The sequence below is a fragment of the Equus caballus genome, chromosome 2, assembly GCF_041296265.1.
Source record: "Equus caballus isolate H_3958 breed thoroughbred chromosome 2, TB-T2T, whole genome shotgun sequence".
Lineage (NCBI taxonomy): Eukaryota > Metazoa > Chordata > Mammalia > Perissodactyla > Equidae > Equus > Equus caballus.
The window spans coordinates 6426800-6454259 of NC_091685.1; the positions used below are offsets into that span (position 1 = coordinate 6426800).

The window sequence follows — 27460 nt, forward strand, 5'->3', positions numbered from 1 at the left end:
AGATGGGTTTCACGCGGACTAACCCCCACCCCGCCCCGCTTCCCACTTTTTGGAAGTTTTCACTCCCTCGACTCTACAGTTCCCACTCATCCACCTCTCTATCCCCTCATTCTCCCTTTAAAACCCCCAGTCACCTGTGTACAAATCCGAGCTGAGTTCAGGTCCGGCTTTCGTTATCTTTGACAGTAGCCACTACTATTAGCCCCGCTTTACAGATTAAAACACTGACGCTCAGAGAGGTTGACACAAACCACACAGCAGAGCTGGGCTTTCCTCTACCCCGATCTCCCGGTCTCCAGGAGGCGCAGAGAGCGGCGTGGGCCTCTCGGCCCATAGGTGGAGCAGTTTGCGAAGGCCTCGCGGCCGAGCTGCGAACTTTCAGCCGGAGGGAAGTGGCCGAGCGGCCTCTTTCCAGCCTGCGCCCCGATGCTGCGCCCCCTGACCAGCGCCCTGCGCCTCCTACGCCCTTGGAAGCCCCTTCAGACCCGCGGCTGCGCCTCCGATGGGGCGGCCAGGGGCCGGGAGATCCAAGTGCGCGCCCTGGAGGGTCCGGACCAAGGTAAGTGCGCCCAGGAAGCGCTGGGACGAGCGCGGGCGCGCTGAGCAGGGCCCGCCGGGCGCCGCTGCCGGGCCGGAGAGGTGGCCAGCGCGCCCACTGCCCGCGGGAAGACTGAGACCAGCAGGGGGAAGGCGGGTCGCTCAGTGCGCTTGAGGATTTGATCCCAGATCTCCTGCATCCCAGTCTAGGCTCTCCAAGACTCCCTAAGGCCCGAAAGGTGGGTGACCACCTACTGACCGCCCCGACCCTAGTTGGGGTGAGACTGTCAATATTGGTCCCGTCAGTTCCCCACTCGGTGGCCTGGGGCTGTGAGGAAGGGGAGAAGAGTCGCTCAGGGGTAGGAGTAGGTACTAGCGCCCCCCATCCCCCAGCAGGAGCTCTGAAAGGCCGATTTCTCTCCTGGGCCAAGGGTCCGGGCAGGCTTCCAGGGGGGCCGAGGCGGCGGAGCCAATCCGACTCGCTGTGCAGGGCCGCGGAGGGGGGGGGGCGAGGGGGGGGGGGCGGGGCGCTCCACCGTGCGCGCCGGCCCTGCGGCTGCTGACTTTTGCCTCCCGCTGACTCAAAGGGCAAAGTTCGCACGGGTCACACGCAGAAAACACTTTCGATTGCGCATCGTGGTGGTGGTGGATTTTTTTTGGACAAGTGCATTTGATGGGGTTGCACACGCTCCTCAGTCCGCTGCACGTTGCCATTAGGGCAAAGCCCTTCTCTCGTCTTTCTTTTCTCCCCAGTCCCAACCCCTCCTCCCTGCGCTTGATGTAGCTTTGTTTGTGTAGAAGTTTTAATTGTCACAGCCGGCAGTGTACTATACAGCTCCTATTTCTTCCTTTTCCCTGCTTGATACTAAGTTTTGAAGAGCAGCTTTGCCATATAAATCTAGTTCCTTGCTCCCTGCTATTGCATACTAGGCTCTAGTGTGCATCCCCACTTTTTTTGGGGGGGGGGGGAAGACTAGCCCTGAGCTAACTGCTGCCAATCCTCCTCTTTTTGCTGAGAAAGACTGGCCCTGAGCTAACATCCATGACCATCTTCCTCTACTTTATACGTGGGACGCCTACCACAGCATAGTGAGCCAAGGGGTGCCATGTCCGCACCCTGGATCCGAACTGGCCAACCCGGGCTGCCGAAGCAGAACGTGCGAGCTTAACCGCAGCGCCACCGGGCGGCCCCTGCCTCCCCACTTTTGATGGACACATAGGGGCTGCCAGCGTCCAGCTACATCACTTGAGAATTTCTCTGGCCATGTGTGATTGCTGGGTCTTAGAGAATACCTCTTAATCTCATGCTTAGTTCATTGCCAAACTGGCAACAGCACTTGCCTTGAGACAGTTATTCGCCCCGCTTTATAGATTAACAAACAGGCACAGTGAAGTTATGCAATCTGAACCAAGGTCTGATTTCAAAACCTGTGTTCTCAGACATCATGTCATCACTGCCTCTTCTGTGATTCATTTACTCAAAACACAGACTTGTACATCAGCGAAAAAAAGCATCACGGGTCATAGACCTTAGGGCTCAGTTAAAAACAGCAGAATGTTTTATCCAGAAATAACAAGGATCAACAGGTTAAGCCTCTGCCCCTGCCAGAGGGCATACAGAAGGCAGGAGAAAGTCATCGAGAGAAGGAAATGAGGAAACCAAGCAGAAGCAGGGAGGAGACTCAGGCAGGAGATGCCTCCCCCACCTCCCCAAAATGATTCGGGGTCATTTGATGTTCATGTTAGAAGCCACAGGTTCTGCCTTCCACTTGGGCTGATGGCACCAGAGCAATGTCACATGTTACCTGTTTTCCTTGAAAATGGGATTGGCTTGTTAACCACTCTGCACTCTTCTTTATGGCTCGACTCCACTCCTTGGCAGGGCGTTCGAGGTTCTCCACCACAACCTGAACTTTCCATTTTATTTCTTCTACCAACGGGTTCTTTTAAGCTGTCCCAGCTGTGTGTTTTTTTCTAGCCATGCCCTGACTTGGGTCGTCTCCTTTCCTCTCTCCCTATGGAAATCCTGCTGGAATTACCATCCCCTCCTGTCCCTTTACTTTCCACATGTCTGGACTTGTCTCCCTCATGGGTTGTTAGGTCTTTGAGGGTGAGGATTGCTAGCTGGGATCAGCTGTTGACTTGGGTAAATTCTCTTCTCTTCTGGGCTTCAGTTTCCCTTCCATGTAGTAAGAGCTTGTTAAACACACATCACCTAGCCCGTGATCCAGGCCATCCAGACGGAACTCACCCTAGGTCAGCTGCTAAGGAAAGCATCAGCCAGTGGCATGGTGGGTTTGGTAAGAGTGGGGAGGTTGCAGTGCAGACCCAGCCCCACTGCTGGGGCGCAGAAAGGGCGATGTTCTGAGAATCAAGGCTCAACTAAGAAGTCAGGGCCCATGGCTGAGACCTTCTGTTTCTCCAGGGCCCGACATGTGGTAGTGCAAATTGAATGTTGTCAGAAGAATGAATGAAAGCCAAAGACGCCCTGCCTGGCTCCTCAGGGCTTCCAGCGTGGAGTTCATACCTTGTTTTGGGTCTAGACTTTCCCCAGCATCTGCGCATTTTCCCTGCTCGCTGTACCTACAAACTCTGGCTAAGCACTTATGTGTATTATCTCTTTTAATCCTCAGAACAACTTTCTTATTATTTCTATTTACTGACTAGGAAATTGAAGGGCAGAAGGGTAAAGTAATTTGCCAAGGCCATGGAGCTGGTGTGTAACTGAGCTGTAGTTTAAGCCAAGCACCTTAAGATTTGGCAGCTAGTATTCTGAGAGAGGGAGATAAAGATTAAAGATGGGAGAGAGTAAGTCAGAAAGGAAAGACAGAAGAGGAAAGCAAAGAGGAGAGGAAAGTTTCTGTCAATCCCAGGACGTCATGACTGTATTAGTTTTCTATTGCCACATAGCAAATTACCACAAACTTTGTTGTTTAAAATAACACACAGATTATCTGAGTTTCTGTAGGTCAGAAGTCCAGGCCCAACCTAGCTGGGTTCTCTGCTTCAGGGTCTTACCAGGCTGCAATTGAGGAGTTGGCTGGGGCTGTGGTCTCATCACAGGCCTGACTGGGGAGAGATCTTCCAAGCTCTTCACGTTATTGACAGAATTCACCTCCTGTGTTTGTAGGACTGAAGTCCTCTTTTCTTGCTGACCATTGGCCAGAAGGCCACTCAACTCCTAGGGGCTGCCCAGTTTCTTGCCACATGACCTTCTCCATAGGTCCACTAGTTTCTCTAGTGTGCACTAGCAAGACAGTCTTTATATGGTAACCTAATCACTGAGGTAACACGTCATCACACCGTAGAATTGAACCTAATCTTGGAAGTGACATTTTACAACCTTAGCTGTATTCTGATGGTAAGAAGCAATTCACAGGTCCTACCCACTCAAGGGAAGGGGATTATCCAGGATTGAACCTGGGGGCCGCTCTAGGGTCTGCTGCCACAGTGACCTTGGACCGGGACCGTTTCCATAAACCCCTGCTGTGGTTTCTCTGTATCTGCCAGGTTCTCCTCCCCAGAGTTGCAGCATTGTCTCTTCTGGAGCACCAGAGCTGGAAGAGACCTTGGGGACAGTTCCTCTGTGGGACCTCTAGGCCTGCTGGGCTCAAAGAGCTCTGTGAAGGTTTCTGGGGAGGCCAAGGAAGCCCACCCAGCCTGACTGTTACAGTTCTCTGTCCTGGACCAGAGTTCTGATTCCTGGCTGAAAACTCGTCCCTTCAGAGCCCTGAAATTTCGTTCGCCCTTCTCTGTGTCTCAGATCAACTCACATTGAGAATGCCATCTTAATAAATACTGCTTGTTCCACAGACAAAGCTGAGGACTCTGGGAGAAAATAGTGAGGGGCCTTTGAAGGCAGAAGGACTGATAAATACTATTCTAGTCCACCCCCGACATTTTAGAGGAGGAGAAACGGCTGAGAAAGGATAGAAGTATTTGAGCCCCTGCCCAGAGCTGGTGTCTCTTCCCCAGGACCTGGCCCAGATTAGGGGAGTGAGTTGAGGCCAGAGCGGGGCACAAGGGCCAGATTGTGGAGGGCCTTGTGGGTGGCATTAAGGATTGGCCTTTATTTTGATGAAAAGGAGAGAGGAGAGACCTGGTCACATTTGGGCTAGAAAGATGACTCTGACTCAAATGCAGGAATGAAAGTGGAGGGAGGAGGGGGAGCGTGACTGCGTCCAAGAGGGCCAGTCGGGTGACCCACGTAATAGAGGAAAGAGCCAGCAGCAGGTTAGTGGCTGCACAGAGGGATATGAGCTGAAAGATCTGAGATCTATTTCAGAGGTTGACTTGGCAGGCCTCAGGGGGTGAGGAAGTGGGAGGCAATAGGACAGACTTCTGGGGTGACAGGTCATTCCCTCGCCAAGGGAGCAGGAGAGACTGATCATGTCTGGACACGCTGTTGAGAAGTCAAGTGCACGGCTGGACATTCAGGCTTGGAGCGCAGAGAATTCTGGGCTGGCCAGGTAGGCAGGGCAGTTGTAGGGACACAGGAGGCAAACAGCGCATGGGAGGAGCGGCAGGGGCAGACGAGCAGTGCAGGCCCTCCTGACTCTGCTCCACCTCATGCGGCTCTCCCTTTGCTCTGAACTCCAGTTCCAGAAGGCACTGAAAGGTGGCAGAATATATGGCCACCTCAGAATATACCACTTTGGTGTAAGGATTATTTTGAGCTAAGGCACTTGAAAACACAGCAGATGAACGACCGGCATTCTAATCTCCCCTTTTATTCCTGAAAACGAGATAAAAACTCCCATGTGAAAGATGCCCTCCTGGTACCAGGAGAAAGGAAACATTCTTCGATAGGAAATCGAAGCCAAGAGAACCCTGTACAGACGTTGCTAGAATAATCCTTGTCTTCCTTCAGCCTCCCCTGCAGTTTACTGAGTTTCCACAGTTGCCTCTCGTGATCAACCCATTATAAAAGCATGTAGGTTCCACCATTTCTGGGGCGTTTTCATCCCCTTATGAGGGCTGCCGTGTCATGTAAAACTTACATGAATTCGTATGCTTTTCTCCTGTTAGTCTGTTTTATATCAGTTTAATTCTCAGGTCCAGCCGAAAAACCCTAAGTGGCCCCGCTCTACAAATCTTGTAGAGCCGTCCTACGGTTCCCCGCCCGGTCACACTCAGGGCCCTCATCGGTGCTGCTCCCTCTGCCTGGGGCGGGCTTGCCCTCCCCAACACACACTCATACACACACACAAACTTTTGCCTAGCTGACTCCTACTCACCTGAACTCTCAGCTTACAGATCACTTCCCCCTCCAGAAGTCGCTGACCTTCTATACCAGGGGACACCCTTTGCCCATCTATAGCTCCCACCTTCTTGTCCTTTTTTTCTGTGCTCTCATCACAGACAGTGATTATTTGTTAAATATCTGTCTTCTCTGCTAGACTGTAGGTTCTGAGGACAGGGACCGCGTCTGCCCTGGTCTCTGGCTCAGAGTCTAGTACAGAGGCCAGCATGTGTCAAATACACGATTGTACAAATAACTGAATAAAGAGATACTGGATTGAGCTTTCAGGAACTTTGACATTAAAAAATTGCGTGGTCCCTTACCTGTAGTATTTTTCCCACCATACCTCACTCCTCCAATGAAAATTTTCACCTAATTCTCACCTTGCTCAAATGTTTCGGTCCATGAGCTGCCATCTGTAATCGTGTGGTACTTCACGTACTTACCTCACCCATGGCCTTGTATTATAATTTAATCGTATTCAGCTGTAAGCACCCTGAGGGCCACACTGTTACATAACTCATAACGCTCACAATTTATTATATATTAGACCTGTTCGATAGATATGTAGAGTTTTTATTTTTTTCACCACCAACACTTTTTTTTTTTTTTAAGATTTTATTTATTTTTTTCCTTTTTCTCCCCAAAGCTCCCTAGTACATAGTTGTATATTCTTTGTTGTGGGTCCTTCTAGTTGTGGCATGTGGGACACTGCCTCAGCGTGGTTTGATGAGCAGTGCCATGTCCGCGCCCAGGATTCGAACCAATGAAACACTGGGCCGCCTGCAGCGGAGCACGCGAACTTAACCACTTGGCCACGGGGCCAACCCCACCAACACTTGGTTTTTATTTTCGGGCATTTTAGTCATTGTACTGAGTGTGTGGTCTTACCTCATTACGCTTTTTTAAAACTCTCATTTGATACTAAAATTAAACATCTTTTTATGTGCTTATTGGCCATTTGTATATCTTTTTGTGTTATCTTACTTTTGCAAGAGTTGGGTTTTTTAATTGAGGTATAAATGACATATAACATTATATTAGTTTCAGGTATACAACATGATTCAATATTTGTATCTACTGCAAAACGATCAGCACAATGTCTCTAGTTAATACCATCACCACACAAAGTTACAAATTTTTTTCCTTGTGATGAGGACTTCTAAGATCTACTCTCTTAGCAACTTTCAAATACACAATCCAGTATCATTAACTAAAGTACCAGGCTGTACATTACATCCCCAGGACTTATTATAGATATATGTTGAATAAATGAATTAAGAATTTTTAAAAATGGGTATAAGAAAACCTAAAAAAGAAATGCAGAGGTATCAGCTGAGACGTAGGAGGAAGGCCAGGAGGACGTGGGGCCACAAGGCAGATACGTGTTATTAGTCATTGTCAAAACTCGTCGAATGTACAACACTGAGAGTGAACCCATGTAAACTATGGATGTTGGGCGATAATGACACATCTGTGTAGGTTCATCTATCATAACAATGTACGACTCTGGTGCCGGATGTCGATACTGGGGGAGGCTATGCATGGGGGTGGGCAGGGAATTCTCTGTACTTTCTTATCAGTTTTGCTGTGAACCAAAAATTGCTCTAAAAAATTTGTCTATTTAAAAAAAAGGCCAAGGCAGAGAGTTGTCCGAGGAGGAGCATGTGTGCGGTCAGCAGAGTTGACTGTTTCCGAGGCTAGGACCTGGATGGAAGCATGCTCCTTGGTCAGTGATGTGGTTGCATTGGTCACTTTGGCGAGAACCGTTTCCACTGAGTGATGGGGATGGGAGCTAGACTGCAGCAGGTTTCAGTGAATGGAAGGCAAGACAGTGATTAAATGAGCACAGAAAACCCCTTCAACAAGGTTGGCGGTTGCTGGTGAAAGGACATCACGCAGGGCAGGCAGGCATTATCTTCTTGCCAAAGGGGACAGAACACGAGTGTGCTCAAGCCTCTGGATTTAGTGGCTAAATTCCCGGACAGAGGAACCTGGCTGACTTGCCCCATGAGTGTGCAATTAGAAAAATCCAGGCAGCAGGAAGCCCTACAGGTCAAATGCCCAGATTCCTTAATAAGTAACTTTTGAGGGCAAGACACAGGTAGAGGCAGAACCTGGGGATTTTAATGAGCTTTTAAAAGGCACATCAAATTTTTTAAAATTAGCAACTGTAAACTACATCTAGGGGTAACATTTGGGTGATAAATTGTAAATAAATGCATGGAAGTGCTTACCATACAAGTCAGCAGCTGTTACTCGGGGAAAGGGGAGCTATGGTTGAGTGCGAGCATGCACGATTTCCAGGTGGTGGCTACCAGGGCGTTTGCCTTGTTCTCGAACTCATTGAACTTGTTATATAACTCATCCAGAGGAAGAAGCCTGGCTGCGAAGTGAATAATGGAGGGAGCCGTGAAACTGAAGGTGTGGGTGTCCAACAGTGGCAGAAGCAGGCAGGAACCACTGCGGTGGTCATTCTTGTCCCTCTGCCCATGTTACTCCACGGTTCACAAGCCCTTCCACTTCTTCTGAGACAGAGAGGGTAAAGGTTACTCTCTCCATTTTATGGTTGGGAAAACTGAGCCCTGGGCGTGTGTGACTTGCCCCAAGTCACACTGCTCAAGGGTAGAGGCTGTCCAGAACTCAGGCCTCCTGTCTCCAGGCCCCCAGCCCAGGGGTGAGCAGGCCAGCTGGCTCACCCAAGGCAGCCTTGTCCCCTGCAGGAATCACGGAGATTCTGATGAACAGACCGCGCGCCCGCAACGCCCTGGGGAACGTCTTCGTCAGAGAGGTGAGAAAGGGCAGGCACCAGGTGGGCTGGGCTGGGCTGGGCTCCATCTGACTGGGTCTCCTCTGCAGCTGCTGGAAGCTCTGGCCCAGCTGCGGGAGGACCGGCAAGTGCGTGTCCTGCTCTTCAGAAGTGCAGTGAAGGGTGTGTTCTGTGCAGGTGGGTGTCCTCCCCTGGCCGCCCAGGGCCCAGCAGGGCTCCCAGCAGCCTGCAGGCGTTGGGGGAGAACTTAGGGCAGCTTTAGCTTGGGACTCACTCTTCCCATTTTACAGATGTGAACCCAAAGACTCAGAGGTAAAATTCCTTACCTAGGCTTACACAGTTTGTAAGAAGTAGAATAGAACGCTATTTGAACTTGGCCTCTCTGACCCCCAAATCTTTGTTCTTTCTGCTACACCATGCTCTATACTGACCCTTCACTGAGGAAATGAAGAAACTGAGTCCAAAGATGTTCACAAGGTCAGCGGCCAAAATGGGGGTCTGTGCCCCTTTGTCCCCCTGACAAGATCTTGGTCCCTGTCACCAAAGCTCTCCACTGCCCTGCACCATTTGTCCTCCCAACAGGACAAGCGCCATGAATTTCCACTTCAAAGATGAGCAATGCCACATCCCAGGCCCACAAAGAGAAGCCAGTCAACGAGAGCTGGGCTGAGCTAAGAACCAGCTCTGGGGCGGCTGGGGAGGGGCAGCAGGGTCACTGGGGAGGCAGGAGGAGCGTGGAGGGTAGGCGAGGAGCATGGTTTTGAGGCGTTTTCAAGGGGCTGTGGCTCGGTCTCTAGGTCTGAGCTGTTGGGATCACGGAGGCCGGCTTGAGGCCTGCCCAACCCAGTTGCCCAGACTGACAATGCGCCCTGCCCTGGCCTCTTCCTTTGGCTCCATTTCTGTCCGACCTCCTCTATCAAGGTCACTTCAAGCCATGTTAGCTCCACTCCTCACTATCCCAGCCAAGCACGGGGAAGTAGGGGGGCTACAGGAGGTCTGGGTCTGCCTTTGACTTGCTCTGGAATCCTGGGCTACTCCCGGCCCCTCTCTGGGCCTCAGTTTCCTTATCTGTCACTGAGGGGCTGCAACTAATCAGACTTCCAAAAGCTCTCCCAGCTTTGACTTCCTATAGTCTAGGACTTGAAGGGACTATATTCACCCCCTAGTCCCTCCTCAGGCCCCTGCTGTCTGCCCTTTGATGATCCCACCATGGTCACTACTTTCACCAAGGTCCTTGCCCACCTCCATGCAACTGTATCCTGTGCTTGCTTCTCAGTTCTCATCTTATTTGCCCTCTCAGCCTCCTTGGACCCCAGTGACCCCACCTTTTAAAAAATAATCAATTATACAGTGATGTACATCAATTATTTCTCAATAAAACTGGAAAAAAATGTTATTTTATTTTATTTTTATTTATTTTTGGAGGAAGATTAGCCCTGAGCTAACATCCACCCCCAATCCTCCTCTTTTTGCTGAGGAAGATTGGCCCTCAGCTAACATCCGTGCCCATCTTCCTCCACTTTATATATGGGACACCTGCCACAGCATGGCTTGACAAGTGGTGCCATGTCCGCGCCCGGGATCTGAACCTGCGAACCACGGGCCACGGAAGCAGAACGTTTAAGCGCTGCACCTCTGAGCTGGCCCCTTATTTTAAATATTCTAAAAACTGGGGGGCTGGTCTGGTGAAGTACTGGTTACGTTTGTGCACTCTGCTTTGGTGGCCTTGGGCTTCACGGGTTCAGATCCAGGTATGGACCTACACCTTGCTCATCAAGCCATGCTGTGGCAGTGTCCCACGTACGAAATACAGGAAGACTGGCACAGATGTTAGCTCAGGGACAATCTTCCTCAAGCAAAAGGAGGAAGACTGGCAACAGATGTTAGCTTAGGGTCAATCTTCCTCACCCAAAAAAACCTGTGGTAAATATATACATTTCAAAAAATTCACATTTTAACCCTTTTGAAGTATAAAATTAAGTGGTATTAAATATATTCAGAAGGCTGTGCAACTATCACTATCCATTTCCAGAAATTTTTCATCATCCCGAACAAACTCTGTATCCATTAAGCAACACCCCACTGCCCCCTCAGGCCCTGGTAACCTCTGTTCTGCTTTCTGTCTCCATGAATTTGCCCATTCTAGGTACCTCATACAAGTGGAATCATACATTTGTTCTTTTGTGTCTGGCTTATTTCACATAGCGTGTCCTCAAGGTTCATCCATAGTGTAGCATATATCAGAACTAACTTCCTTTTGATGGCTGAACAATATTCCATTGTACTTTGTTTATCCAACTATCTGCTGATGGACACTGGTTGTTTACATCTTTTGCTACTGTGAATAATACTGCTAGAAACATTGGTGTGGAGTATCTATTTGAATCTTTGCTTTCAATTCTTTTGGGTATATACTTAGGAGTGGAATTGCTGGATCATATACTAATTGTTTAACTTTTTCAGGAACTGCCAAAATGGTTTCCACAGTGGCTGCATCATTTTACATTCCCACCAGCAGCGTACCAGGGTTCTCGACTTCCATGCCAACACTTGTTTTCTATTGTTTGTGGATAGCCATCCTAATGGGTGTGATGTGGTATCTCATTGCTGTTTTGATTTGCATTTCCCTAATGACTAATGCTGATGGCCATCTTTTCATGTGCTTATTGGCCATCTATGCATCTTTTTTGGAGAAGTGTCCATTCAAGTCCTTTGTCCTCAGTGGGTTTTTCTTTTGAGTCATAGGAGGTCTTTATAAATCCTAGATATTAATCCCTTATCAGATATGTGATTTGCCAATATCCTCTTCCATTCTGTGGGCTGTCCTTTCACTCTCTTGATAGTGTCCTTTGATGCACCAAAGTCTTTAATTTTGATGATGTCCCATTTATCTTTTTGTCGTGGTTGCATCTCCCGTTTTTTTGACCCCTCACCTTCCCTTTTCCTCCCTGGCTTCCGTGACCGAGCTTTCCTGGTATTTCTTCTTCCTCTCTGGCTGCTTCTCAAGTCTCCTTTGCTGTGGATCCTTTAACAGCCTGGGATTCAGGACTGGGTCATTCCCCAAGGGCTATCACCAACCCCTCCCCATCTGCAGGTGCGGATCTGAAGGAGCGGGAGCAGATGAGTGAGGCGGAGGTGGAGGTCTTTGTCCAGCGACTCCGAGGCATGATGACTGAGATTGGTGAGGGCCCTGGAGCGGGGCAGAGGGCATTCAGGGGCACTGCTGACCCCAGCCCCACTGCACCCACCATCCTCTACTCTAGGAGAGGACAGTTTCTGTTGTGAGCTCTGAGAGAGACAGATGACTCTCCCAAGAGGGATGGGCACAAGGGTTCTACAAGGAGGAGGGTGACAAGAGAGTTCAGAGAGCATTTCTCCAACAGGGAGTTCTGGCTCTTCAGTTTTTGTACCCTTCTAGTTCTAACCCCCGACGCCTGTGCCCTCAAGGTTCAAACCTGGCTATCCCAGAGGAGTCAAGTTTCACCAAGCGTGCTTTCAGGCTTTGACAACTGCTGTTCCTTTTGCCTAGAATATTCTTCTTGACCACTTGAACTTTTTAAATTTTTCTCTCCTTGTTCTCTCCAAAGACCCCCAGTACATAGCTGTATATTTTAGTTGTGGGTCCTTCTAGTTGTGACATGTGGGCCACCACCTCAGCATGGCCTGATGAGCAGTGCCATGTCCGTGCCCAGGATCCAAACCGGCGAAACCCTGGGCCGCCGAAGCAGAGCGCGCAAACTTAACCACTCAGCCACGGGCCAGCCCCCTACTTGAACTTTTTACTCATCCTTTAAGACCACCAGTGCCGCCTCCTCCAGGAAACCTTCCCTGACCCATCACCCTAGCTTCCAGTATCAGAGCACTGATCACCATGGGTCATCACTGCCTGTTTACATGTCTGCCTTCCCCATGTCTGATTCAATTCTGTGTTCCCAGCACCCAGCACACGGCTTGGCACACAGAACAAGAAGGGAGAACAGAAAGGTCAGTCCCAGGGAGGAGAGCAGGAAAGTTGGCATGAGCAGGGATCATTCAGCCCATCTCCCCACTACAGTTCCCCAGCTGACCCCAAACTTTCCCAGATGGGAAAAGTGACTTCTAAGATAACCTGGCAGAGGTACCACATGAGGTCCCCAAACCTGGAACCAATGAGGCCCTCTGTCCCAACCAGCTAGCCCCTCCCCAACCTTGAGCCCCTGTCCTGGTCCTGCCAGGGCCTTGCAGGCTGAGCCCTTCTTCACCTCCACAGCAGCCTTCCCTGCACCCACAATTGCAGCTCTGGATGGGTTTGCCTTGGGCGGAGGCCTGGAGCTTGCCCTTGCCTGTGACCTCCGAGTGGCAGGTACTGGGCAGGGGGAGAGGCGGGATACAGCGGGGAGGGAAGGGTGAGTAAAACAGGGTTAAGTCTGGGGATTCTGCAAAAAGTCAGCCACTGCCCTTGGCTTTCTTGGTTTAGCTCAACAGCAGAACTAAAGGCAAGGTGGGGTACACAGAGGGAGTTCAGGCGGATGCTGGTTCCCCTCCTGGCCCAGCCATCCACGGCTGTAGTACCCATCACCTCTCAGAACGGTTTCCCTCATCTCAGGGAGGCTCCTACCAACCCCAGAGAAAGTGCTGACAGGACAGAAAAGAGAGCACAGAGGGGGAAGGCTGAGAAGGGCAAAGGTTAACTGTGCAAGCTCTGGTTCTGTCCAAGCCAGCTTCACATATTATGTTTTGAACAAAGGTGAGCCATGGGGGCCATCAGTCACCAGCCCAGCCCAGCACAAACACGCCCAGGCAGGAACATTGTCCTCTGGGTCACTGGCACCAGCCAAGGTTTGCGTTACTTGTTCAGAGCAATTGAGCTTTGAAGAGTGGAGGGAGAGGATGGAGATAATTGACCACTGTTGAACCTTACCGACTTGGTGGTTAGGTGCACCCTTCCCGGAGGCAGTTACAAAAAGTCTGAGTGCCATCATGGTGCTACTCTGTTCCCTTCACTGCTTTCTCCTGCCATCCCAGGAAGAATATTCAAAAAGGTATAAATCCAAGCATGGAGGGAGCTTCTATCTACACGATACACGTCAGAGAGAAACTATCAAAATACCAGGGCAGGGCAGGCCAGGCCATAGCTGCAACTCTGCTTCTCACTGCCCATGTTTAGGGCAACTAACTTGCAGGGTTTGGTGGAGGAGAGAGTGACTGTAAACCCCTCAGCCGCAGGAGTAATGGCCATTCACTCCTGCCCACAATGCACAGCTCAGATGGCCTGTGCTGAGGAAATTCAGGAGAGAAGCCTTTGGGGTGGGAACTCAGAGGAAGCAGAACTCGGAAGGAGGATGCAGAATGGAACACAGGGAAATTTCAGGCTGATGAAAAGCTGGGAGGAATAACTGTGATGGGCGCAGGCGTCACTGACACTCTTGGCCAGGCCAGAGCTAGGGGTGCATGAGACAGAGAATACATTAACCGACAAAGGTATTGGGAACCTTCCAGAAAGAAACCCCTTCCTTGTTCCAAGAACCATTGCTTCATGTAATCCTTAGCAGCCCTCCAAAGCAGGCAGAAGGGTAATCATTTTTTCCACCTGTGAGGCTCAGAGCCTTTCCTGGGGACACACACCCCCACCAGTAGGGGAGGCAGGATGAGGGCCTGGGCCTCCTGACTTGCAGGCTAAGGCTCTTCCAAAAGCAGAGTCTGGACAGGTCTGGCTGTGGCCAGACCACAAGGGAAGGAGTTGGCTGGAGGGGTAAGCAGAGCCCAGAGGTGGGTGTCTCTTCTCCGCGGGGACTAGCGCTGGAGGACAGGGGCAGGGCTTCACTCTGTTCTGTTTAAGCAGCTTCCACGGCTGTCATGGGGCTGATCGAGACCACCCGAGGGCTTCTCCCAGGAGCAGGTAACCTCATGCATAGCACCCATCCTTCGCTACTTGCTCAGTTCCACTCTAGGGTACATCCCTGCTCTCCTCTTTTGCCGTTGTGTTCTGGGCTATGCCTCTCCGTCCTAACTCAGGATCTGCTCCCGTGAGAAGTCTTGGCTGACTCCCAGGCTGGGCCTTCTCTGGGTTCCCATTTCCTGCATGGATTCACCATCCCGACTCCATCCTGGCAGGAGGGACTCAGAGGCTGCCTCGATGCCTGGGGGTGGCCCTGGCAAAGGAGCTCATCTTCACAGGCCGAAGACTGAGTGGGACACAGGCCCAGGTCCTGGGGCTGGTGAATCATGCCGTGGTCCAGAATGAAGAGGGCAACGCCGCCTACCACAGGGCACGAGCACTGGCCCAGGAGATCCTGCCCCAGGTACGGTGGTAGCCCAGCCCCAGAGGGAGGGCCTGTGCCAGGAGGGATGCGTGTGTGGGGAGCCTGGGGGGCAGGTGTCCTGTGGGGCTGGATGAGATCCATTTACCCAGACTTATAAAATTAATCCTCTCTGGAGTTTTTGCATCTATTCAGCCATCCTGTACCCTAAATTAATTCAAATTTTAAGTTAAAGTGAAAATTGAATTCTGAGGGACTGGACTCAAATGGGCTTGCAAGTCCTCAGAACAGCACTGTCCAATAGAACTCTGAGATGATGGAAACGTTCTATACCTGTGCTGTCCATGCCACTAGCTACATGTAGTTATTTACATTTAAAAATTTCGATTCTCAGGGCCAGCCCGGTGGTGTAGTGGTGGCAGGCTCCCCTTCGGCAGCCTGGGGTTCACGGGTTCAGATCCCGGGAGTGGACCTACACATGGTTTGTCAGGCCATGCTGTGGCAGTGTCCCACAGACAAAGTCGAGGCAGACGGCACAAATGTTAACTCAGGGACAGTCTTCCTCACACACACACAAAATTTAGTTTCTCCGTTACACTCCCCACATTTCAAACGCTAACAGCCACAGAGGGCTAGTGGCTACTGTACTGGATGGTACTGCATTAAAATGTTCCCAAAACACACAAAGCAAGATTCAAAAGCAGATCAAGAACTACCAGCCCATCCTTCCAACCATACTGCACGGTGAAGAAATGCTCGAAATACGTCATGTAGCTCATGTGTTAAGACCCATTATTTCTGTTCATTCGTTTGTTTTTTAAAAGACTGGCCCTAGCTAACATCTGTTGCCAATCATCTTCCTTTTTTTTTCTTTTCTCCCCAAAGCCTCCCAGTACATAGTTGTATATTCTAATTGTGGGTCCTCCTAGTTCTGCTCTGTGGGGCACCACCTCAGCATGGCCTGAGGAGCAGTGCTAGGTCTGCACCCAGGATCTGAACCGGCAAAACCCTGCACCGCTGAAGCAGAGCGCGGGAACTTAACCACTCAGTCCCAGGACCCATTATTTATTAAAAATCTCCAACAGCCTCTGCGTATAGTCTCCCAAAAGGTTTACAGACCCAGGGAGTGGGTTTAGGCTCTGCTTAGGTGTAATTCCACCAGCTGCCAGCCCAAAGCTTTCAGCAGGACACCCAGGATCTGGGCTGAGGGGGTCTCCAAGGCTCTGCCGGCCTCTCACTACCTTAAGAGGACCAGAGGGAAGTCCTGAATTCCCAGAAAGATATGAGAGCAGAGCCAGCCCTGATGACATAGCTGTTAAAGTGCAGCACGCTCCACGCTGGCAGCACGGGTTCAGTTCCCAGGCTCAGAACCACACCACTCAACTGTCAGTAGCCACGTTGTGGCAGCAGCTCACAAAGAAGAACCAGAAGAACTCACAATTACACACAACTATGTACTGGGGCTTCTGGGGGAAAAAGGAAGAAGACTGGCAACAGATGTTAGCTTAGGGTGAATCTTCCCCTGCAAAAAGGAGATATGAAAGCAGCTGAAATGGCACTAGATTTTACTAATTTATAATAAATACTGACTGACTTAGCCCATATGGAGCACTGCCCATCCACCAGACACAATCCTAGGTACTTTACTAGCGTCTCAACTACTAGAACAATCCAGTAGAGTTGATTATCCCTGTTATATTTGTGAAATAAGAGACCCAAAAAGGTTAAGTGACTTGCTTATCAAGGTCACAAAAAGTGACTGCAATAATACAGAATACAAATAAGAACTGGTCCTTTATTATAAAGAGTGCAGAATATGTACAAAATTTTAAAAACGGTAAAACTCAATATTTAATGTATTTCAAATATAAAAATTTACAAACATGTTACAAAACAAAGTTAAAACATAAGTCTATAAAAATGTTAACCATGTATTATCATTTTAATATTATTAACAGATAAAACTACTTGAATTAATCATAAAAATAAGTATTTTACTTTGGAAAAAATTTCTGTCTCCCTTAAATTTAAATAATCCTACCTCTTTTTATAACTTTGAGGTCTTTGAGAGCAGGGACTGTAACTTTTAAAACCTGATAGTTTGGTTTAAAAGAAAGTATTTGTTGTGTCTTCCTGGTTTTTTGATTTCATCACATAGAAATGGAGAGTACGATGCTGCTACCTGGACGGCCTCCTGCTGTCAGGTTTCTACTACACTTGCTCAGAAAGCCTCTGAAGTGACATACAGCTGAGTGACTCAGGCAGTGGCTGATGGCACTTCCACAGAGGTGGCCTACCTAGCAAGACTTGTAGACTGGAGGGTTTGTCTTTTTGCAGAAACTTAACAACTGGGTCTTTGAGCTTGATCTCAAGACGACTCAGATTTCAGATTTTTTAATATACTGCAATAACTGTATTCCACTAATGTAATTAGTAGTATTACAGTACTTAAATGTAGCTTAGCATACCAAAACCTAGTACTACCATCACTAATCCCGATGGTGGGACATTCTGATGCAACCTGAAAAACAAACCTTCAATTCCAGCCGAGTCACTAGGTGCCCAGGATGAGAAGGTTCCCAGATGGGGTGAGTGCCAGGGATGGTGTGGTAGATGGCTGCCCCCTAGTGACAAACCACCAAGACTAGGAAAGCAAACGGGTCCAGAGATTAGAACCCCAAAAAGATTGTCAATAAACGCAAGGTCTGCAACTTGACACTCAAATTTCCCCCTTAAATAGTAAATATCCATTATCCTTTGAATATGGATTTGGCTATGTTTTCTACTTGAACAAGAAAGGGAGGGAACATACTGTTCTCATTTCCAAATAACATGAAATTATCAATCATATTCCTAATAATTCTCATATATATATCCATACAAATATGTATGTTTTCAACACACAGAAAACATATCTATATAGTTTTTAATCTTCTTTGGTGAGAAGTCAGTTTATTAGGTAGTTATCTAAATACTAGTAGTACTTATTCATGACAAGGAAATCAAAGAGCATAGAAGACTAAGAACATAAGGCGGGGGCCGGCCCCGCGGCTCAATGGTTACAGTTCCTCACACTCCACTTCAGCGGCCTGGGTTCGCGGGTCTGGATCCTGAGCGCAGACCAACTCCACTCATCAGTCACACTGTGGAGGCGTCCCACATACAAAATAGAGGAAGAGCGGCACAGATGTTGGCTCAGGGTGAATCTTCCTCACCAAAATAAATAAATAAAGTGTTTGGTATTAAAAGAAAAAAATATATATATATATAAGGCAAACATCAAAAGCAGCATAATGCAAGTGACCCTATTTGCCTGCGGCCGTCCCAGTTGACAGTGAAGTACCATGTCCTGATAGCCCTTCATCACTGGCAAACTGGGACTGCTGGTCACCCAACACCTCTCAATTCCCCAGTCCCGCTCCCCAGAGATGACCACTGTTAACAGTTTGCATACTCTTCCAGAAATTTTCATTGCATATATAAGAATACAAATTATGTACATATACAGGTTTTCTCCACTATCCAAAAGTAGAGCATTCCTATGAAACCTTTCATAAACTGAAATGGCGTAAAGCAAAGAAGCAATGACCATTAATTTATGTGAGAAAAATTTCCGAGTGTTCCCATACCCAGAAAATAACCTACCAAATCATGCCAAATAACACATAATACCTAAAATTACGCTAACATGTGGTGAAAGCCAGAATGATGACAAATATACGGCCTGTCTAAAGTAGAAATAACGCATGTATGTAGTGTAGTTTCTCTTACCAGAGTCGGGAAGACGGTACACACTGGAGGCCTGGGAGGAGGTGGTAGTGGTGATGCTGGGTTACACTGACTCATCTGAGGTCAGGGTGGTGGGAGGTACAGGAGACTGGGATGGGGGCGAGGCAGGAAGGGGGCATCTAGTAACATCTCAATCCATCGGCACAGGCAGGGCATTAACGGCCACACCTTCTGTGTCTGCTGGCCTTGGTCAAGGTTTGTCATCTGCTGGGCTGACGCGGAGGCTTGAAATAGCACAGTGTGCTCGACTGCTTAGCGTCTGCAGCAGCTCGCTGCAAGATAAACGCTGAACACTCTCGTTTTTCACCTTTTATCGGAAAAGCTAAAATCCTCTTCAGATTCCTTTCAGTTAGTGAAAACAGGTACTAATGTAGGTCTGGTAAAAGTGAAGTGGCATAAAGCGAACTTTCAGATAGTGGGGGACCCCTTGTACTCACGTATCTAAGTAACTCAATTCCTTTTAAGGACGGTTTAGGGGACGAGGAACACTGTAGAGTCTAATCCAGTTCTAAGACATTTAAAAACACGACATTAAAATATGCATGGGGAATTCAAACAGTATGGGAAAATAGAAAACAAGTAAAGTTCTCATTTTCCTGACCCTTCTCCCCAAAGGTGTGTCATACTAACACCTTTCACACAATGGAATGATAATATACAGACTAGTATGCACCTCGCTTTTTCACCTACTACTTGGAGAGTGCCCCATTTCAGCAAACACTTATCGACCTCGCTCTATTAAACAACCACACACTTCTCCATTTGTGGCGCGCACGTGCCGTCATTACTAACCAGCACTCTAACGACAAACACTTACGTTGCTTACATCTTTTTGCTACTGCAAAATAGCTGGAGTGAAAAACTCGGTACCTCTTAGCATACTTCTAGACGTATACCTGTAGGGTAGATTCCTACACGGAGTTGCAACATCAAAGAGCAAACACATTGGGGCCGGCCTGGTAGTGCAGCAGTTAAGTTCGCATGTTCTGCTTTGGCGGCCTGGGGCTCGCCAGTTCGGATCCCGGGTGCAGACACGGCACCGCTTGACAGGCCATGCTGTGGCAGCCGTCCCACATATAAAGTAGAGGAAGATGGGCACGCATGTTAGCTCAGGGCCAGTCTTCCTCAGCAAAAAGCGGGGGATTAGCAGCAGATCTTAGCTCAGGGTTAATCGTCCTCAGAAAAAAAAAAAAAAGAGCAAACACATCTAAATCTAACATTTGCCAGTTCTTGCCAAATTACGTTCCCGAAGCACTGTACCAATTTACTCTATCAATAATGTAGGCAAATACAGTCCTGCGTCACTTCGCCATGGGGGTATGTTCTGAGAAGTGTGTCATCAGGAAATTCTGTTGTGGTTGTGTGTGAACATCAGTGCACTCACACAAAGCTAGATGGTACAGCCTACGACACACCTAGGCTGTGTGGTACTAATCTTACGGGACCACCGTCATATATGTGGTGCATTGTTGACCAAAATGTCCTCATGTGGCACATGATTGGACCTGTTTCCTGAATCTCAGCAACACTGGGCATTACCAACATTTTACTGTTTACCATCTGAGGTAAAAAGGGGCCCCTCACTGTTTTGATTTGCATTTCTTTAAGAGTAAAGCTGAACACCCCTTGTGTTTCTTTTTCTGTGAATCATCTTTTCACCTTTGTGAATTTTTGTTAAAAAATTATACCAGTTTTCTGTAAATCAAGGAAATTCACCTGTCTTAAGTATCACAAATATATTTTCCCAGCTTTTTTTTTTTTTTACCTTCTCCCCCAAGCCCCCAGTACGTAGTTGTATATTCTAGCTGTAGGTCCGTCTGGCTCTGCTATGTGGGACGCCACCTCAGCATCCCGGGCGCGGACCTAGCACTGCTCATCAGGCCACGCTGAGGCTGCGTCCCACACAGCAGAGCCAGACGGACCCACAACTAGAACATACAACTACGTACTGGGGGGCTTTGGGGAGAAAAAGAAAAAAAATTATCTTTCTGATAAAGCCTTACTTAGAAAAACTTCAAATAATACCACATAAATGGTGTAGGAACTAAACACATTCCTTGCCTGGAAGTGGGGCTGGGGCGCCAGGTCTGCTGTGGTGCGAGTGAACTGGAAGTCAGCCCAGTGAAGCAAAGAGAGCCACTTTGATTCCCTTGCTTCCAAGCGGTCGTGCAAAATGCCCCCTTGGGATTTCAGCCCAGGCCTGTCAGACTGCAAAGCCCAAGTTCCTAATCTTGACCTTTCATTCCTCTGCGTGGGTGAAACCTGCTTGCAGGGGAGGCTGGCAATTGCTGAGATGAAAGGGGCACAGGAATGGAAAAGCAGTGCGAAAAGTGACTGCAAATCACATCCAAGCTTCACCACTGACTCACTGGATCAGTGTGGCCTTCACCTCCCTGAGGTTCAGTTAAAGATGGCACCATCCTGGAAGGGTGGGTAGCACCATCAGACAAACCTGTGAGTGGGAAATACTTCGCCAACTGCAGTATGTTGTGCATGTTGGAGGGATGGATTAACTGCCAAGAACCCCAGAGAGTCAGGTTTCCTTGGTTAGAGAAAACGAACATCAACTGAGAAGCAGTAGGTACTAATGCTAATGCAACACAACACTTGTCAGCAGAACAGCTGGAACTCAACCCAGACCTCTGCCTCCCTGTCCAGATTCTCCCCCACCAAGGAGCTATGTGCCTCTGTATTTCAAAGCCCTATCAGCATTGATCCCCTCCTCAACCAAGCTTTTCCTTTTTCCTAGGCCCCCATCGCTGTGCGGCTGAGCAAAGTAGCCATCGACCGAGGAATGGAGGTGAGAGGGCTCTGGGTCAAGACTGGAGTCCACTAAAGTCAGTGGGGTGGCCGAGGCAGTGCTTCCACAGCTCAGACTGACAGCACAGCTGGAAAGCACTCAGGAACTGGACTCCAACAGACTTTGAGTCTGACTTCTCTTTTTGTACCTTAGTTTACCTATCTACAAAATGTAAAGTTTGACCAGGTGACATCCCGAATTACATTTTATCCTCATCTCTCTGTCTCGGAGAGAGAAGGAAACTGAGGATCAGAATCCAGGGTCACAGAGCCAGTGAGTAATAAGAACTCAGGTCTGACTGGCTCTTGCATTTGTGCTTGTGGTCAGTAATGTGGCCTCAAGGACAGGGCTCAGGGTGCCTTGGGTGCAACAAATCTATCCCTAGACATCAACTCACTCATCGATTCAGTCACCACACACTGAATCTAAACCTGAGCCGTGAACTGGGACACAGAGATGAGTCAAATATGGTCACGGCTCCCAAGGTGGGGAGGGGGGCAGGTACAGACACAAATCACTAATAAAAGGTTAAGGGTACCAAGCAGACACCCTGAAGAGGTTGGAGCTGCACTGTATGTATGGCTATGGTATTACTGGGCAGTGCTGGGTCAGAGAATGTATTCTAGAGTTGGGCCTTGAAAAGAATGAGAATTCCAAAACAAAGGGAAAAGTAAGAGCAATAGCACAGAGGTATATAAATAAGCCACTCAAGTGAATGGGAGGAAGAGGTGACTGAGACAACGTGACATGGAGGTTAGGGGCATGGGCTCTGGTGCTGACCTGTCTGGGTTCAAAGACCTGCTTTTCCACATGCTCCTATGACCTTAGACAAATCATTTCACCTTCCTTTCTACGCCTCAGATTTCTCAGCTGTATAGTAGAGATAATAACCCTTGTTGTGCAAAGTGAGTGAGTTTGACACACACGGTACTTCTCTTGGAACAGTGCTTACAAGTGGTAGTAATAGTAAGCACTGGGCAGTGGAGGCTGGCATGCTGCCAGGGGCCAGGTCATAAAAGGCCCAGGATCTTATTCCTGAGGGTAAGGGAAGCCTGCGAAGTTCACTAACAGGGGTGACAGGAGGCACACTGAGGCAGCCAGATGGGGAGGTGGGAACCCAGGCTGTGCAAGCACAGCTCATGCCCGCTCTCCTTGGCTCTACAGGCTGTGTGCAACCCTCCCCATTGTTCTCACAGCCCCATTCGTGCCAGCGCTATTTCATCGCTGCTTCGAATGGTGTTCCCTCTCCAGGTAGAGACTCCTTATCATATTCATCTCGGTTCGTGCGGACTGGCATACAGTAAACTTCCGTAACTCTTTGCTGGAGGAATCCATGAACACTAAAGAAAGGTGTAGGCAGTAGGGCGGGCTGCTTCCCAGTGCAAATGCACTTGGACAAGGTCAGGCTGATCCAGGCACCTCTTTCTTGCAGGTGGACATTGCATCAGGGATGGCCATTGAAGGGATATGCTATGCCCAGGTACGTGGCTGCTCCAGTCCCTGCCTGCTTGTAAGCAGAGGCTGGGTCAGAGTGGGGGATCTTGAGCAATATGTGACCAATTTAGTAGGTTCCTCCCAACCTTAAGAGTCAGACTCTATGCCACCTCCTCCTCACAATTAGCCTGAGGCGATCCCAAGGGAACCACATTGCTTCTCTCTGGGACTGTTTCCTCAGCCATCTAATGGTGGTGCATCCTGGCCCACTTAGTGCCCAGAGAATCACATTTGATAGAGAGGAAGAATGGCTTCTGCTGTCTCTGTACCAGTGGCCGCTGGAGAGGCCAGGCTGGAGTTGGGATGTCAAGGCCTTGGTTATAGCTTGCAGGCCGTGTATGTTCGATGGTGGGGCAGTAAACCTGGGGCTGACCTATTTGGCCCCTGCCTCCTCACTGAGTCAAAAATATTGATCTCCAGGTTAACAAATATCCAAAATACTCCTGAACGGGGGTCTGGGACTTACAGGACCCAGTGTGAACTAGCAACACACAAGAATTCAGGGCCACATCTCACTGCAAAGCCCAATCTTTCTTCTCTACTGAGCAGCTTCATATCAGACTGCTGCAAGAGACTGCGAGCTCTCTGGAGGAATGTAAACAGTATGCAAGTAGAGGCTAACGTGACAGGCCACGGATGACAGAGAGGTGGCCTGCCTTCCCCTGGAGACCAAGGAGCCAGTGAGGCCCAAACCTTTGCATGGCCCAACACAAGTCCAGAAACAATGGAAAGACTCGGAGTCTGCCCTTGCCATGGGCTGGACAAGCTTAAGGAAGTCTTTATTAGTCTCTGGTCCTTCTCCCCTGAAACTAATACTCTGCATGTTGTTTCAGAACATCCCCACCCAGGACCGGCTAGAGGGCATGGCAGCCTTCAGGGAGAAGCGGCCTCCCAAATTTGTTGGCAAGTGACTCCCATTTAACCTTAAGCACGGGAGATGCACGCTTTCAAGGGCAGGATCCAGAAGGAAAATTTGCACTGTGACTGCCTTCATCATTTTGCCTCTTTGGGATTCAGTTTCCACACAAGGACAATGATGGATATAAAATAATTGGCATGGGCCTGGTATTAATGTGCTGACCATGCCACCTACTGTTCATTATTCCTCACCCTGTCTAGATAGTCACTGCAGTCGGGTTTGCTTGGAGCAGACCTGCCTCTCCCTACTCAAACGATAAACTAAGGATTAAAATAGACCCCTCTGGGCTTTTGTCCTGTTGGCTTTTCAGCCCGACCTCTGCCTCTCAGTTATCAGGTGCTCACCAGAGATGGCAAGAGGTTGTAAGGACCCCCTAGTTCCTCCCTCTGTAACAGAGCTAACAAGGGAACCCTGGTGGCTGGGCAGGTGTCAGGAATCAGACTGCAGATCCCGGCTCTCTGCCAGTTACTCACGGTGTGCCTCAGCTTCCTCATCTGCAAAATGAACTGTTGTGAAGATTAAAAGAAAATAAATAAAACACCTTATGTTCAATAAGCATTATTATTAATGTAGTATTCTTCTCATAATTAAACAAAATCATCGCTGTGAAAACCTTTTATAAACTAGAGGGTAAATCTTTGACAGTCACATTAAGTACCCTTCAGGAGCACTAAGAAGGGAGCGATTAACCAATGGAGAGAGTGGAAGGTCAGGAATTGGGCAGGTAACATTAGAGCTGAAACCTAAAGGATTAATAGGCATTTGAGGCAAAGAAGAGGAAGGTCGAGGGCAACAGCATGAGCAAAAGTGAGCAAGGGGATGACATACTGAGAAACCAAGCAGGGCTGACATGCACATGCGCACACTAGTCTCAGTAGCCCTGCTCCTGTACCAAGGCAGCAGAAGAGAAGGCTACATCTGAAGCTGTAGCCTTGCAGTCATTCTTTAACTGATCTGAGCTCTGCCTGAGTTTGCTGAGCCTACACCTGGCCTAGAGTCACTAAGCCATGGGGATGGATACATAACAACAACATTGCTGATTTGCTGCTAAATGGAAACGTGCCCCACGGTTGTGCTCACTTCCTGGAAGGGAGAGTAACACAGAAGAGCCCAGGCTCTAGAGTCAGCACCAGCTGCACGAGCTATCACTATCACTATCCAGGAAAGTACCTTACTGAACTTCCTTTTCCTTATCTGTTAAATGGGGAGAATCAAACTTACCTACCCCAGAGGACTGTTGGGAACGACACAAAGCTTGGAGAGGTGCCTAGCGTAGACCTGGACCTTAACAGGCACTAGTTCCCACCACATCCTCACATTAGCAAAGGCTAGTATCTGCTAACAGAATGTTCCAAAGTACCAGAACCCAGGGCAGGAAACTAAGACAGCCTTTCGGAATCATGAAGAGTGAATGGGAGAAAACAGAGCAGAGTTTCAGGACTGTAGAAGGAGGCAGGTTACAAATTCCCCTTATTCAGTGGGACACTGGTGAGCAACAGTTTGGAATATGGTTTAGAATAAAAACAAGCCTCATTTGATTCCAAAAGATGGTACATAACACTCCAGTTAAGAGTCTGGCTAGCTAAAAGCACAGAAATCTACTCTTAGAATATGCTACTAATGTTCTTTGAAAAAGTTAAACAGGGGCCGGCCCCGTGGCCGAGTGGTTAAGTTCCTGTGCTCTGCTTCAGCGGCCCAGGGTTTCGCCGGTTTGAATCCTGGGCGTGGACTTGGCACTGCTCAGCAAGCCATGCTGACGCAGCATCCGACATGCCACAAGTAGAAGGACCCATAACTACAAATACACAACTGTGTACCAGGGGGCTTTCGGGAGAAAAAGGAAAAATGAAAAAAAATCTTTAAAAAACAAACAGATGAATGGCAAATGTTTTCATTAGTTGTCAAAAATAAGACAAGAAAGGAGTTCATACTCGATTCCACAGAGGAGGTTTGCAGAGGGCACAGACAAAAGCTTCTGATGGTCTACGTTGTGGTTGAGCCGGTTCTCAGAAGAGCTCATATTTTTCTTATCTCCATGCTAGATTAAGAGTACCTCTTTTTGTTTGTTTGTTTGTTTTTTTTGCTGAGGAAGATTCACCCTGAGCTAACATCTGTGCCCATCTTCCTCTTTTGTAAGTGGGTCACCATGACAGCATGGCCGCAATGAGTGGTATAGGTCCACACACAGGAATTGAACCCTGGCTGCTGAAGTGGAGCATGCCAAATTTAACCACTAGACCACGGTGCCAGCCCAGGAGCACCTCTTAAAATCTTTGGCAAAATCCTTCTCTGGCCCTTCCTCTTCCTCTCAGTTTTGATCACAGTTGCAAGTCAAATTAAAAATTTGAGGGACTGAGATTACAGTTCCCAAGTAATCTTTCATTAAACACTATGCTCAGTCAGAAGTCCCACCTTGCCCCACCAGTACACCCATTACACAGAATGTTATGCTCAGTCTAATGAGTAAAGCTAGAAGAAAAAAGGCCAAAGGTAGAATATCCGAAATTGTAAAAAATATATTTCTCTTCCCTCCACTCCATGAGTAGAAGGTTCTTTGGTATCTATTAAAGAAAAATTTTCTTTTTCCTCCCCTCCAACAGAAGTTCTGCTTTCCAAACAAGACATTTATAAGTATAAATTTCCCAGAGCTTTTTCATGTACTTCTTTTCCAGTGGTTTCACATAAGCAGGAATAACAACTCAAGAGAGTCTTTCAAACATGAAATTTAACATAAATACTGAGGTCTCCCTGTAGGTCTTTCTTTACCCCTTTCTCTGACAAACTCCCAGAGTTAAGAAATTGGCCAGGGCTAGAGAAAAGTAACTGGCACGGCTGTTCCAACACAAGCTCACAGGTCTTCCCATGAGTCTAGGGCTTGATTTTGCAAAACTGTGGAAGAGATGCTCCTAGAATGATTCCAACTTGATTTGAGATTATGGCTAACATACAAATCTAACCTTTTGTAACGTGAAGAAAATTAACAATAAAAGGCCAATGAGGTGGCCAACTCACAAATTCCAATGAGAACTGGTTTCAAGATTCACTTGCTGACAGGGCAAACCTGACGCTGAGGAACAGAGCATCTCTGAAGGCCCTTAGGTTAAGAAGGGCCTTCAACACAGAGGGGGGCTCCGATAATTCAGAAAATGCATTCTGAAGTCATCTAGAATGGAGGCCGCAATCTGCTGTGCTTGGGGATCTGCTCCACTGCGCTCCCGGACGTCACACAAAAGCTGCAATCCTTCTTCTTCCACTAACATTTTGCAGTATTTGCTGGCTGAAAGAAAGTCAGGCAAAGAAACTTGATGAAGAAATCAACATTTTAAATATCCCCAACACTCATTCACTTTTTTAAAGAAAGAGCACAAAGGTTGAAAGCTCTTTGACACAGGATTTAACAGATAAAATGAGTCAGTTCAAAACTTAAATAATGCTTGCCTTGTGTAGTGAGAAGAGATGATTATTTTAGTATGTTTACTTCCAGACAACTCTATGCTTCGAATATCTTCTATCACAAAAATAATACACATTTCAAGTTTAGGCAGTATGTTGAGCTAGATAACCTGAAAATACCAGATGCTAGACAAAATGTAACTAAAAAAATTTTAAATGCACAGTTGAGTGTACAGAGTAAAGGAAGTGTCCAAGAGCGAGACACAAAGAGCAGAAA

The 27460-nt window shown here is 48.2% G+C and overlaps 2 protein-coding genes across 14 annotated transcripts in view; one reads left to right on the forward strand and one right to left on the reverse strand.

Moving 5' to 3' along the window:
- Positions 1 to 24345, forward strand: ECHDC2 (enoyl-CoA hydratase domain containing 2). 8 transcript variants are annotated; one of them, XM_005607046.4, is made up of 11 exons: positions 1 to 559; positions 8503 to 8570; positions 8639 to 8726; positions 11644 to 11730; positions 12486 to 12533; positions 12799 to 12891; positions 14371 to 14427; positions 14643 to 14830; positions 21327 to 21377; positions 22810 to 22857; positions 23705 to 24345. In XM_005607046.4, exons 1-11 carry the CDS (start codon positions 427 to 429, stop codon positions 23780 to 23782), a joined length of 939 nt encoding a protein of 312 aa, XP_005607103.1. In that variant the 5' UTR covers positions 1 to 426; the 3' UTR covers positions 23783 to 24345. The 8 variants fall into 8 exon arrangements, with proteins under 8 accessions (XP_005607103.1, XP_001493430.2, XP_005607106.1 ...); XM_005607045.4 differs by having other exon boundaries at positions 326 to 559; positions 8488 to 8570; XM_001493380.5 differs by lacking the exon at positions 12486 to 12533.
- Positions 24333 to 27460, reverse strand: part of ZYG11A (zyg-11 family member A, cell cycle regulator) — a 78390-nt gene continuing 75262 nt past the window's right edge. For all 6 annotated transcript variants that reach the window (XM_023629875.2, XM_023629866.2, XM_023629876.2 and 3 more), the window contains one exon: positions 24333 to 27067. In XM_023629875.2, the coding sequence (XP_023485643.1) occupies positions 26904 to 27067 (164 nt within the window). In that variant the 3' untranslated portion in view covers positions 24333 to 26903. The remainder of the gene's footprint in view (positions 27068 to 27460) is intronic.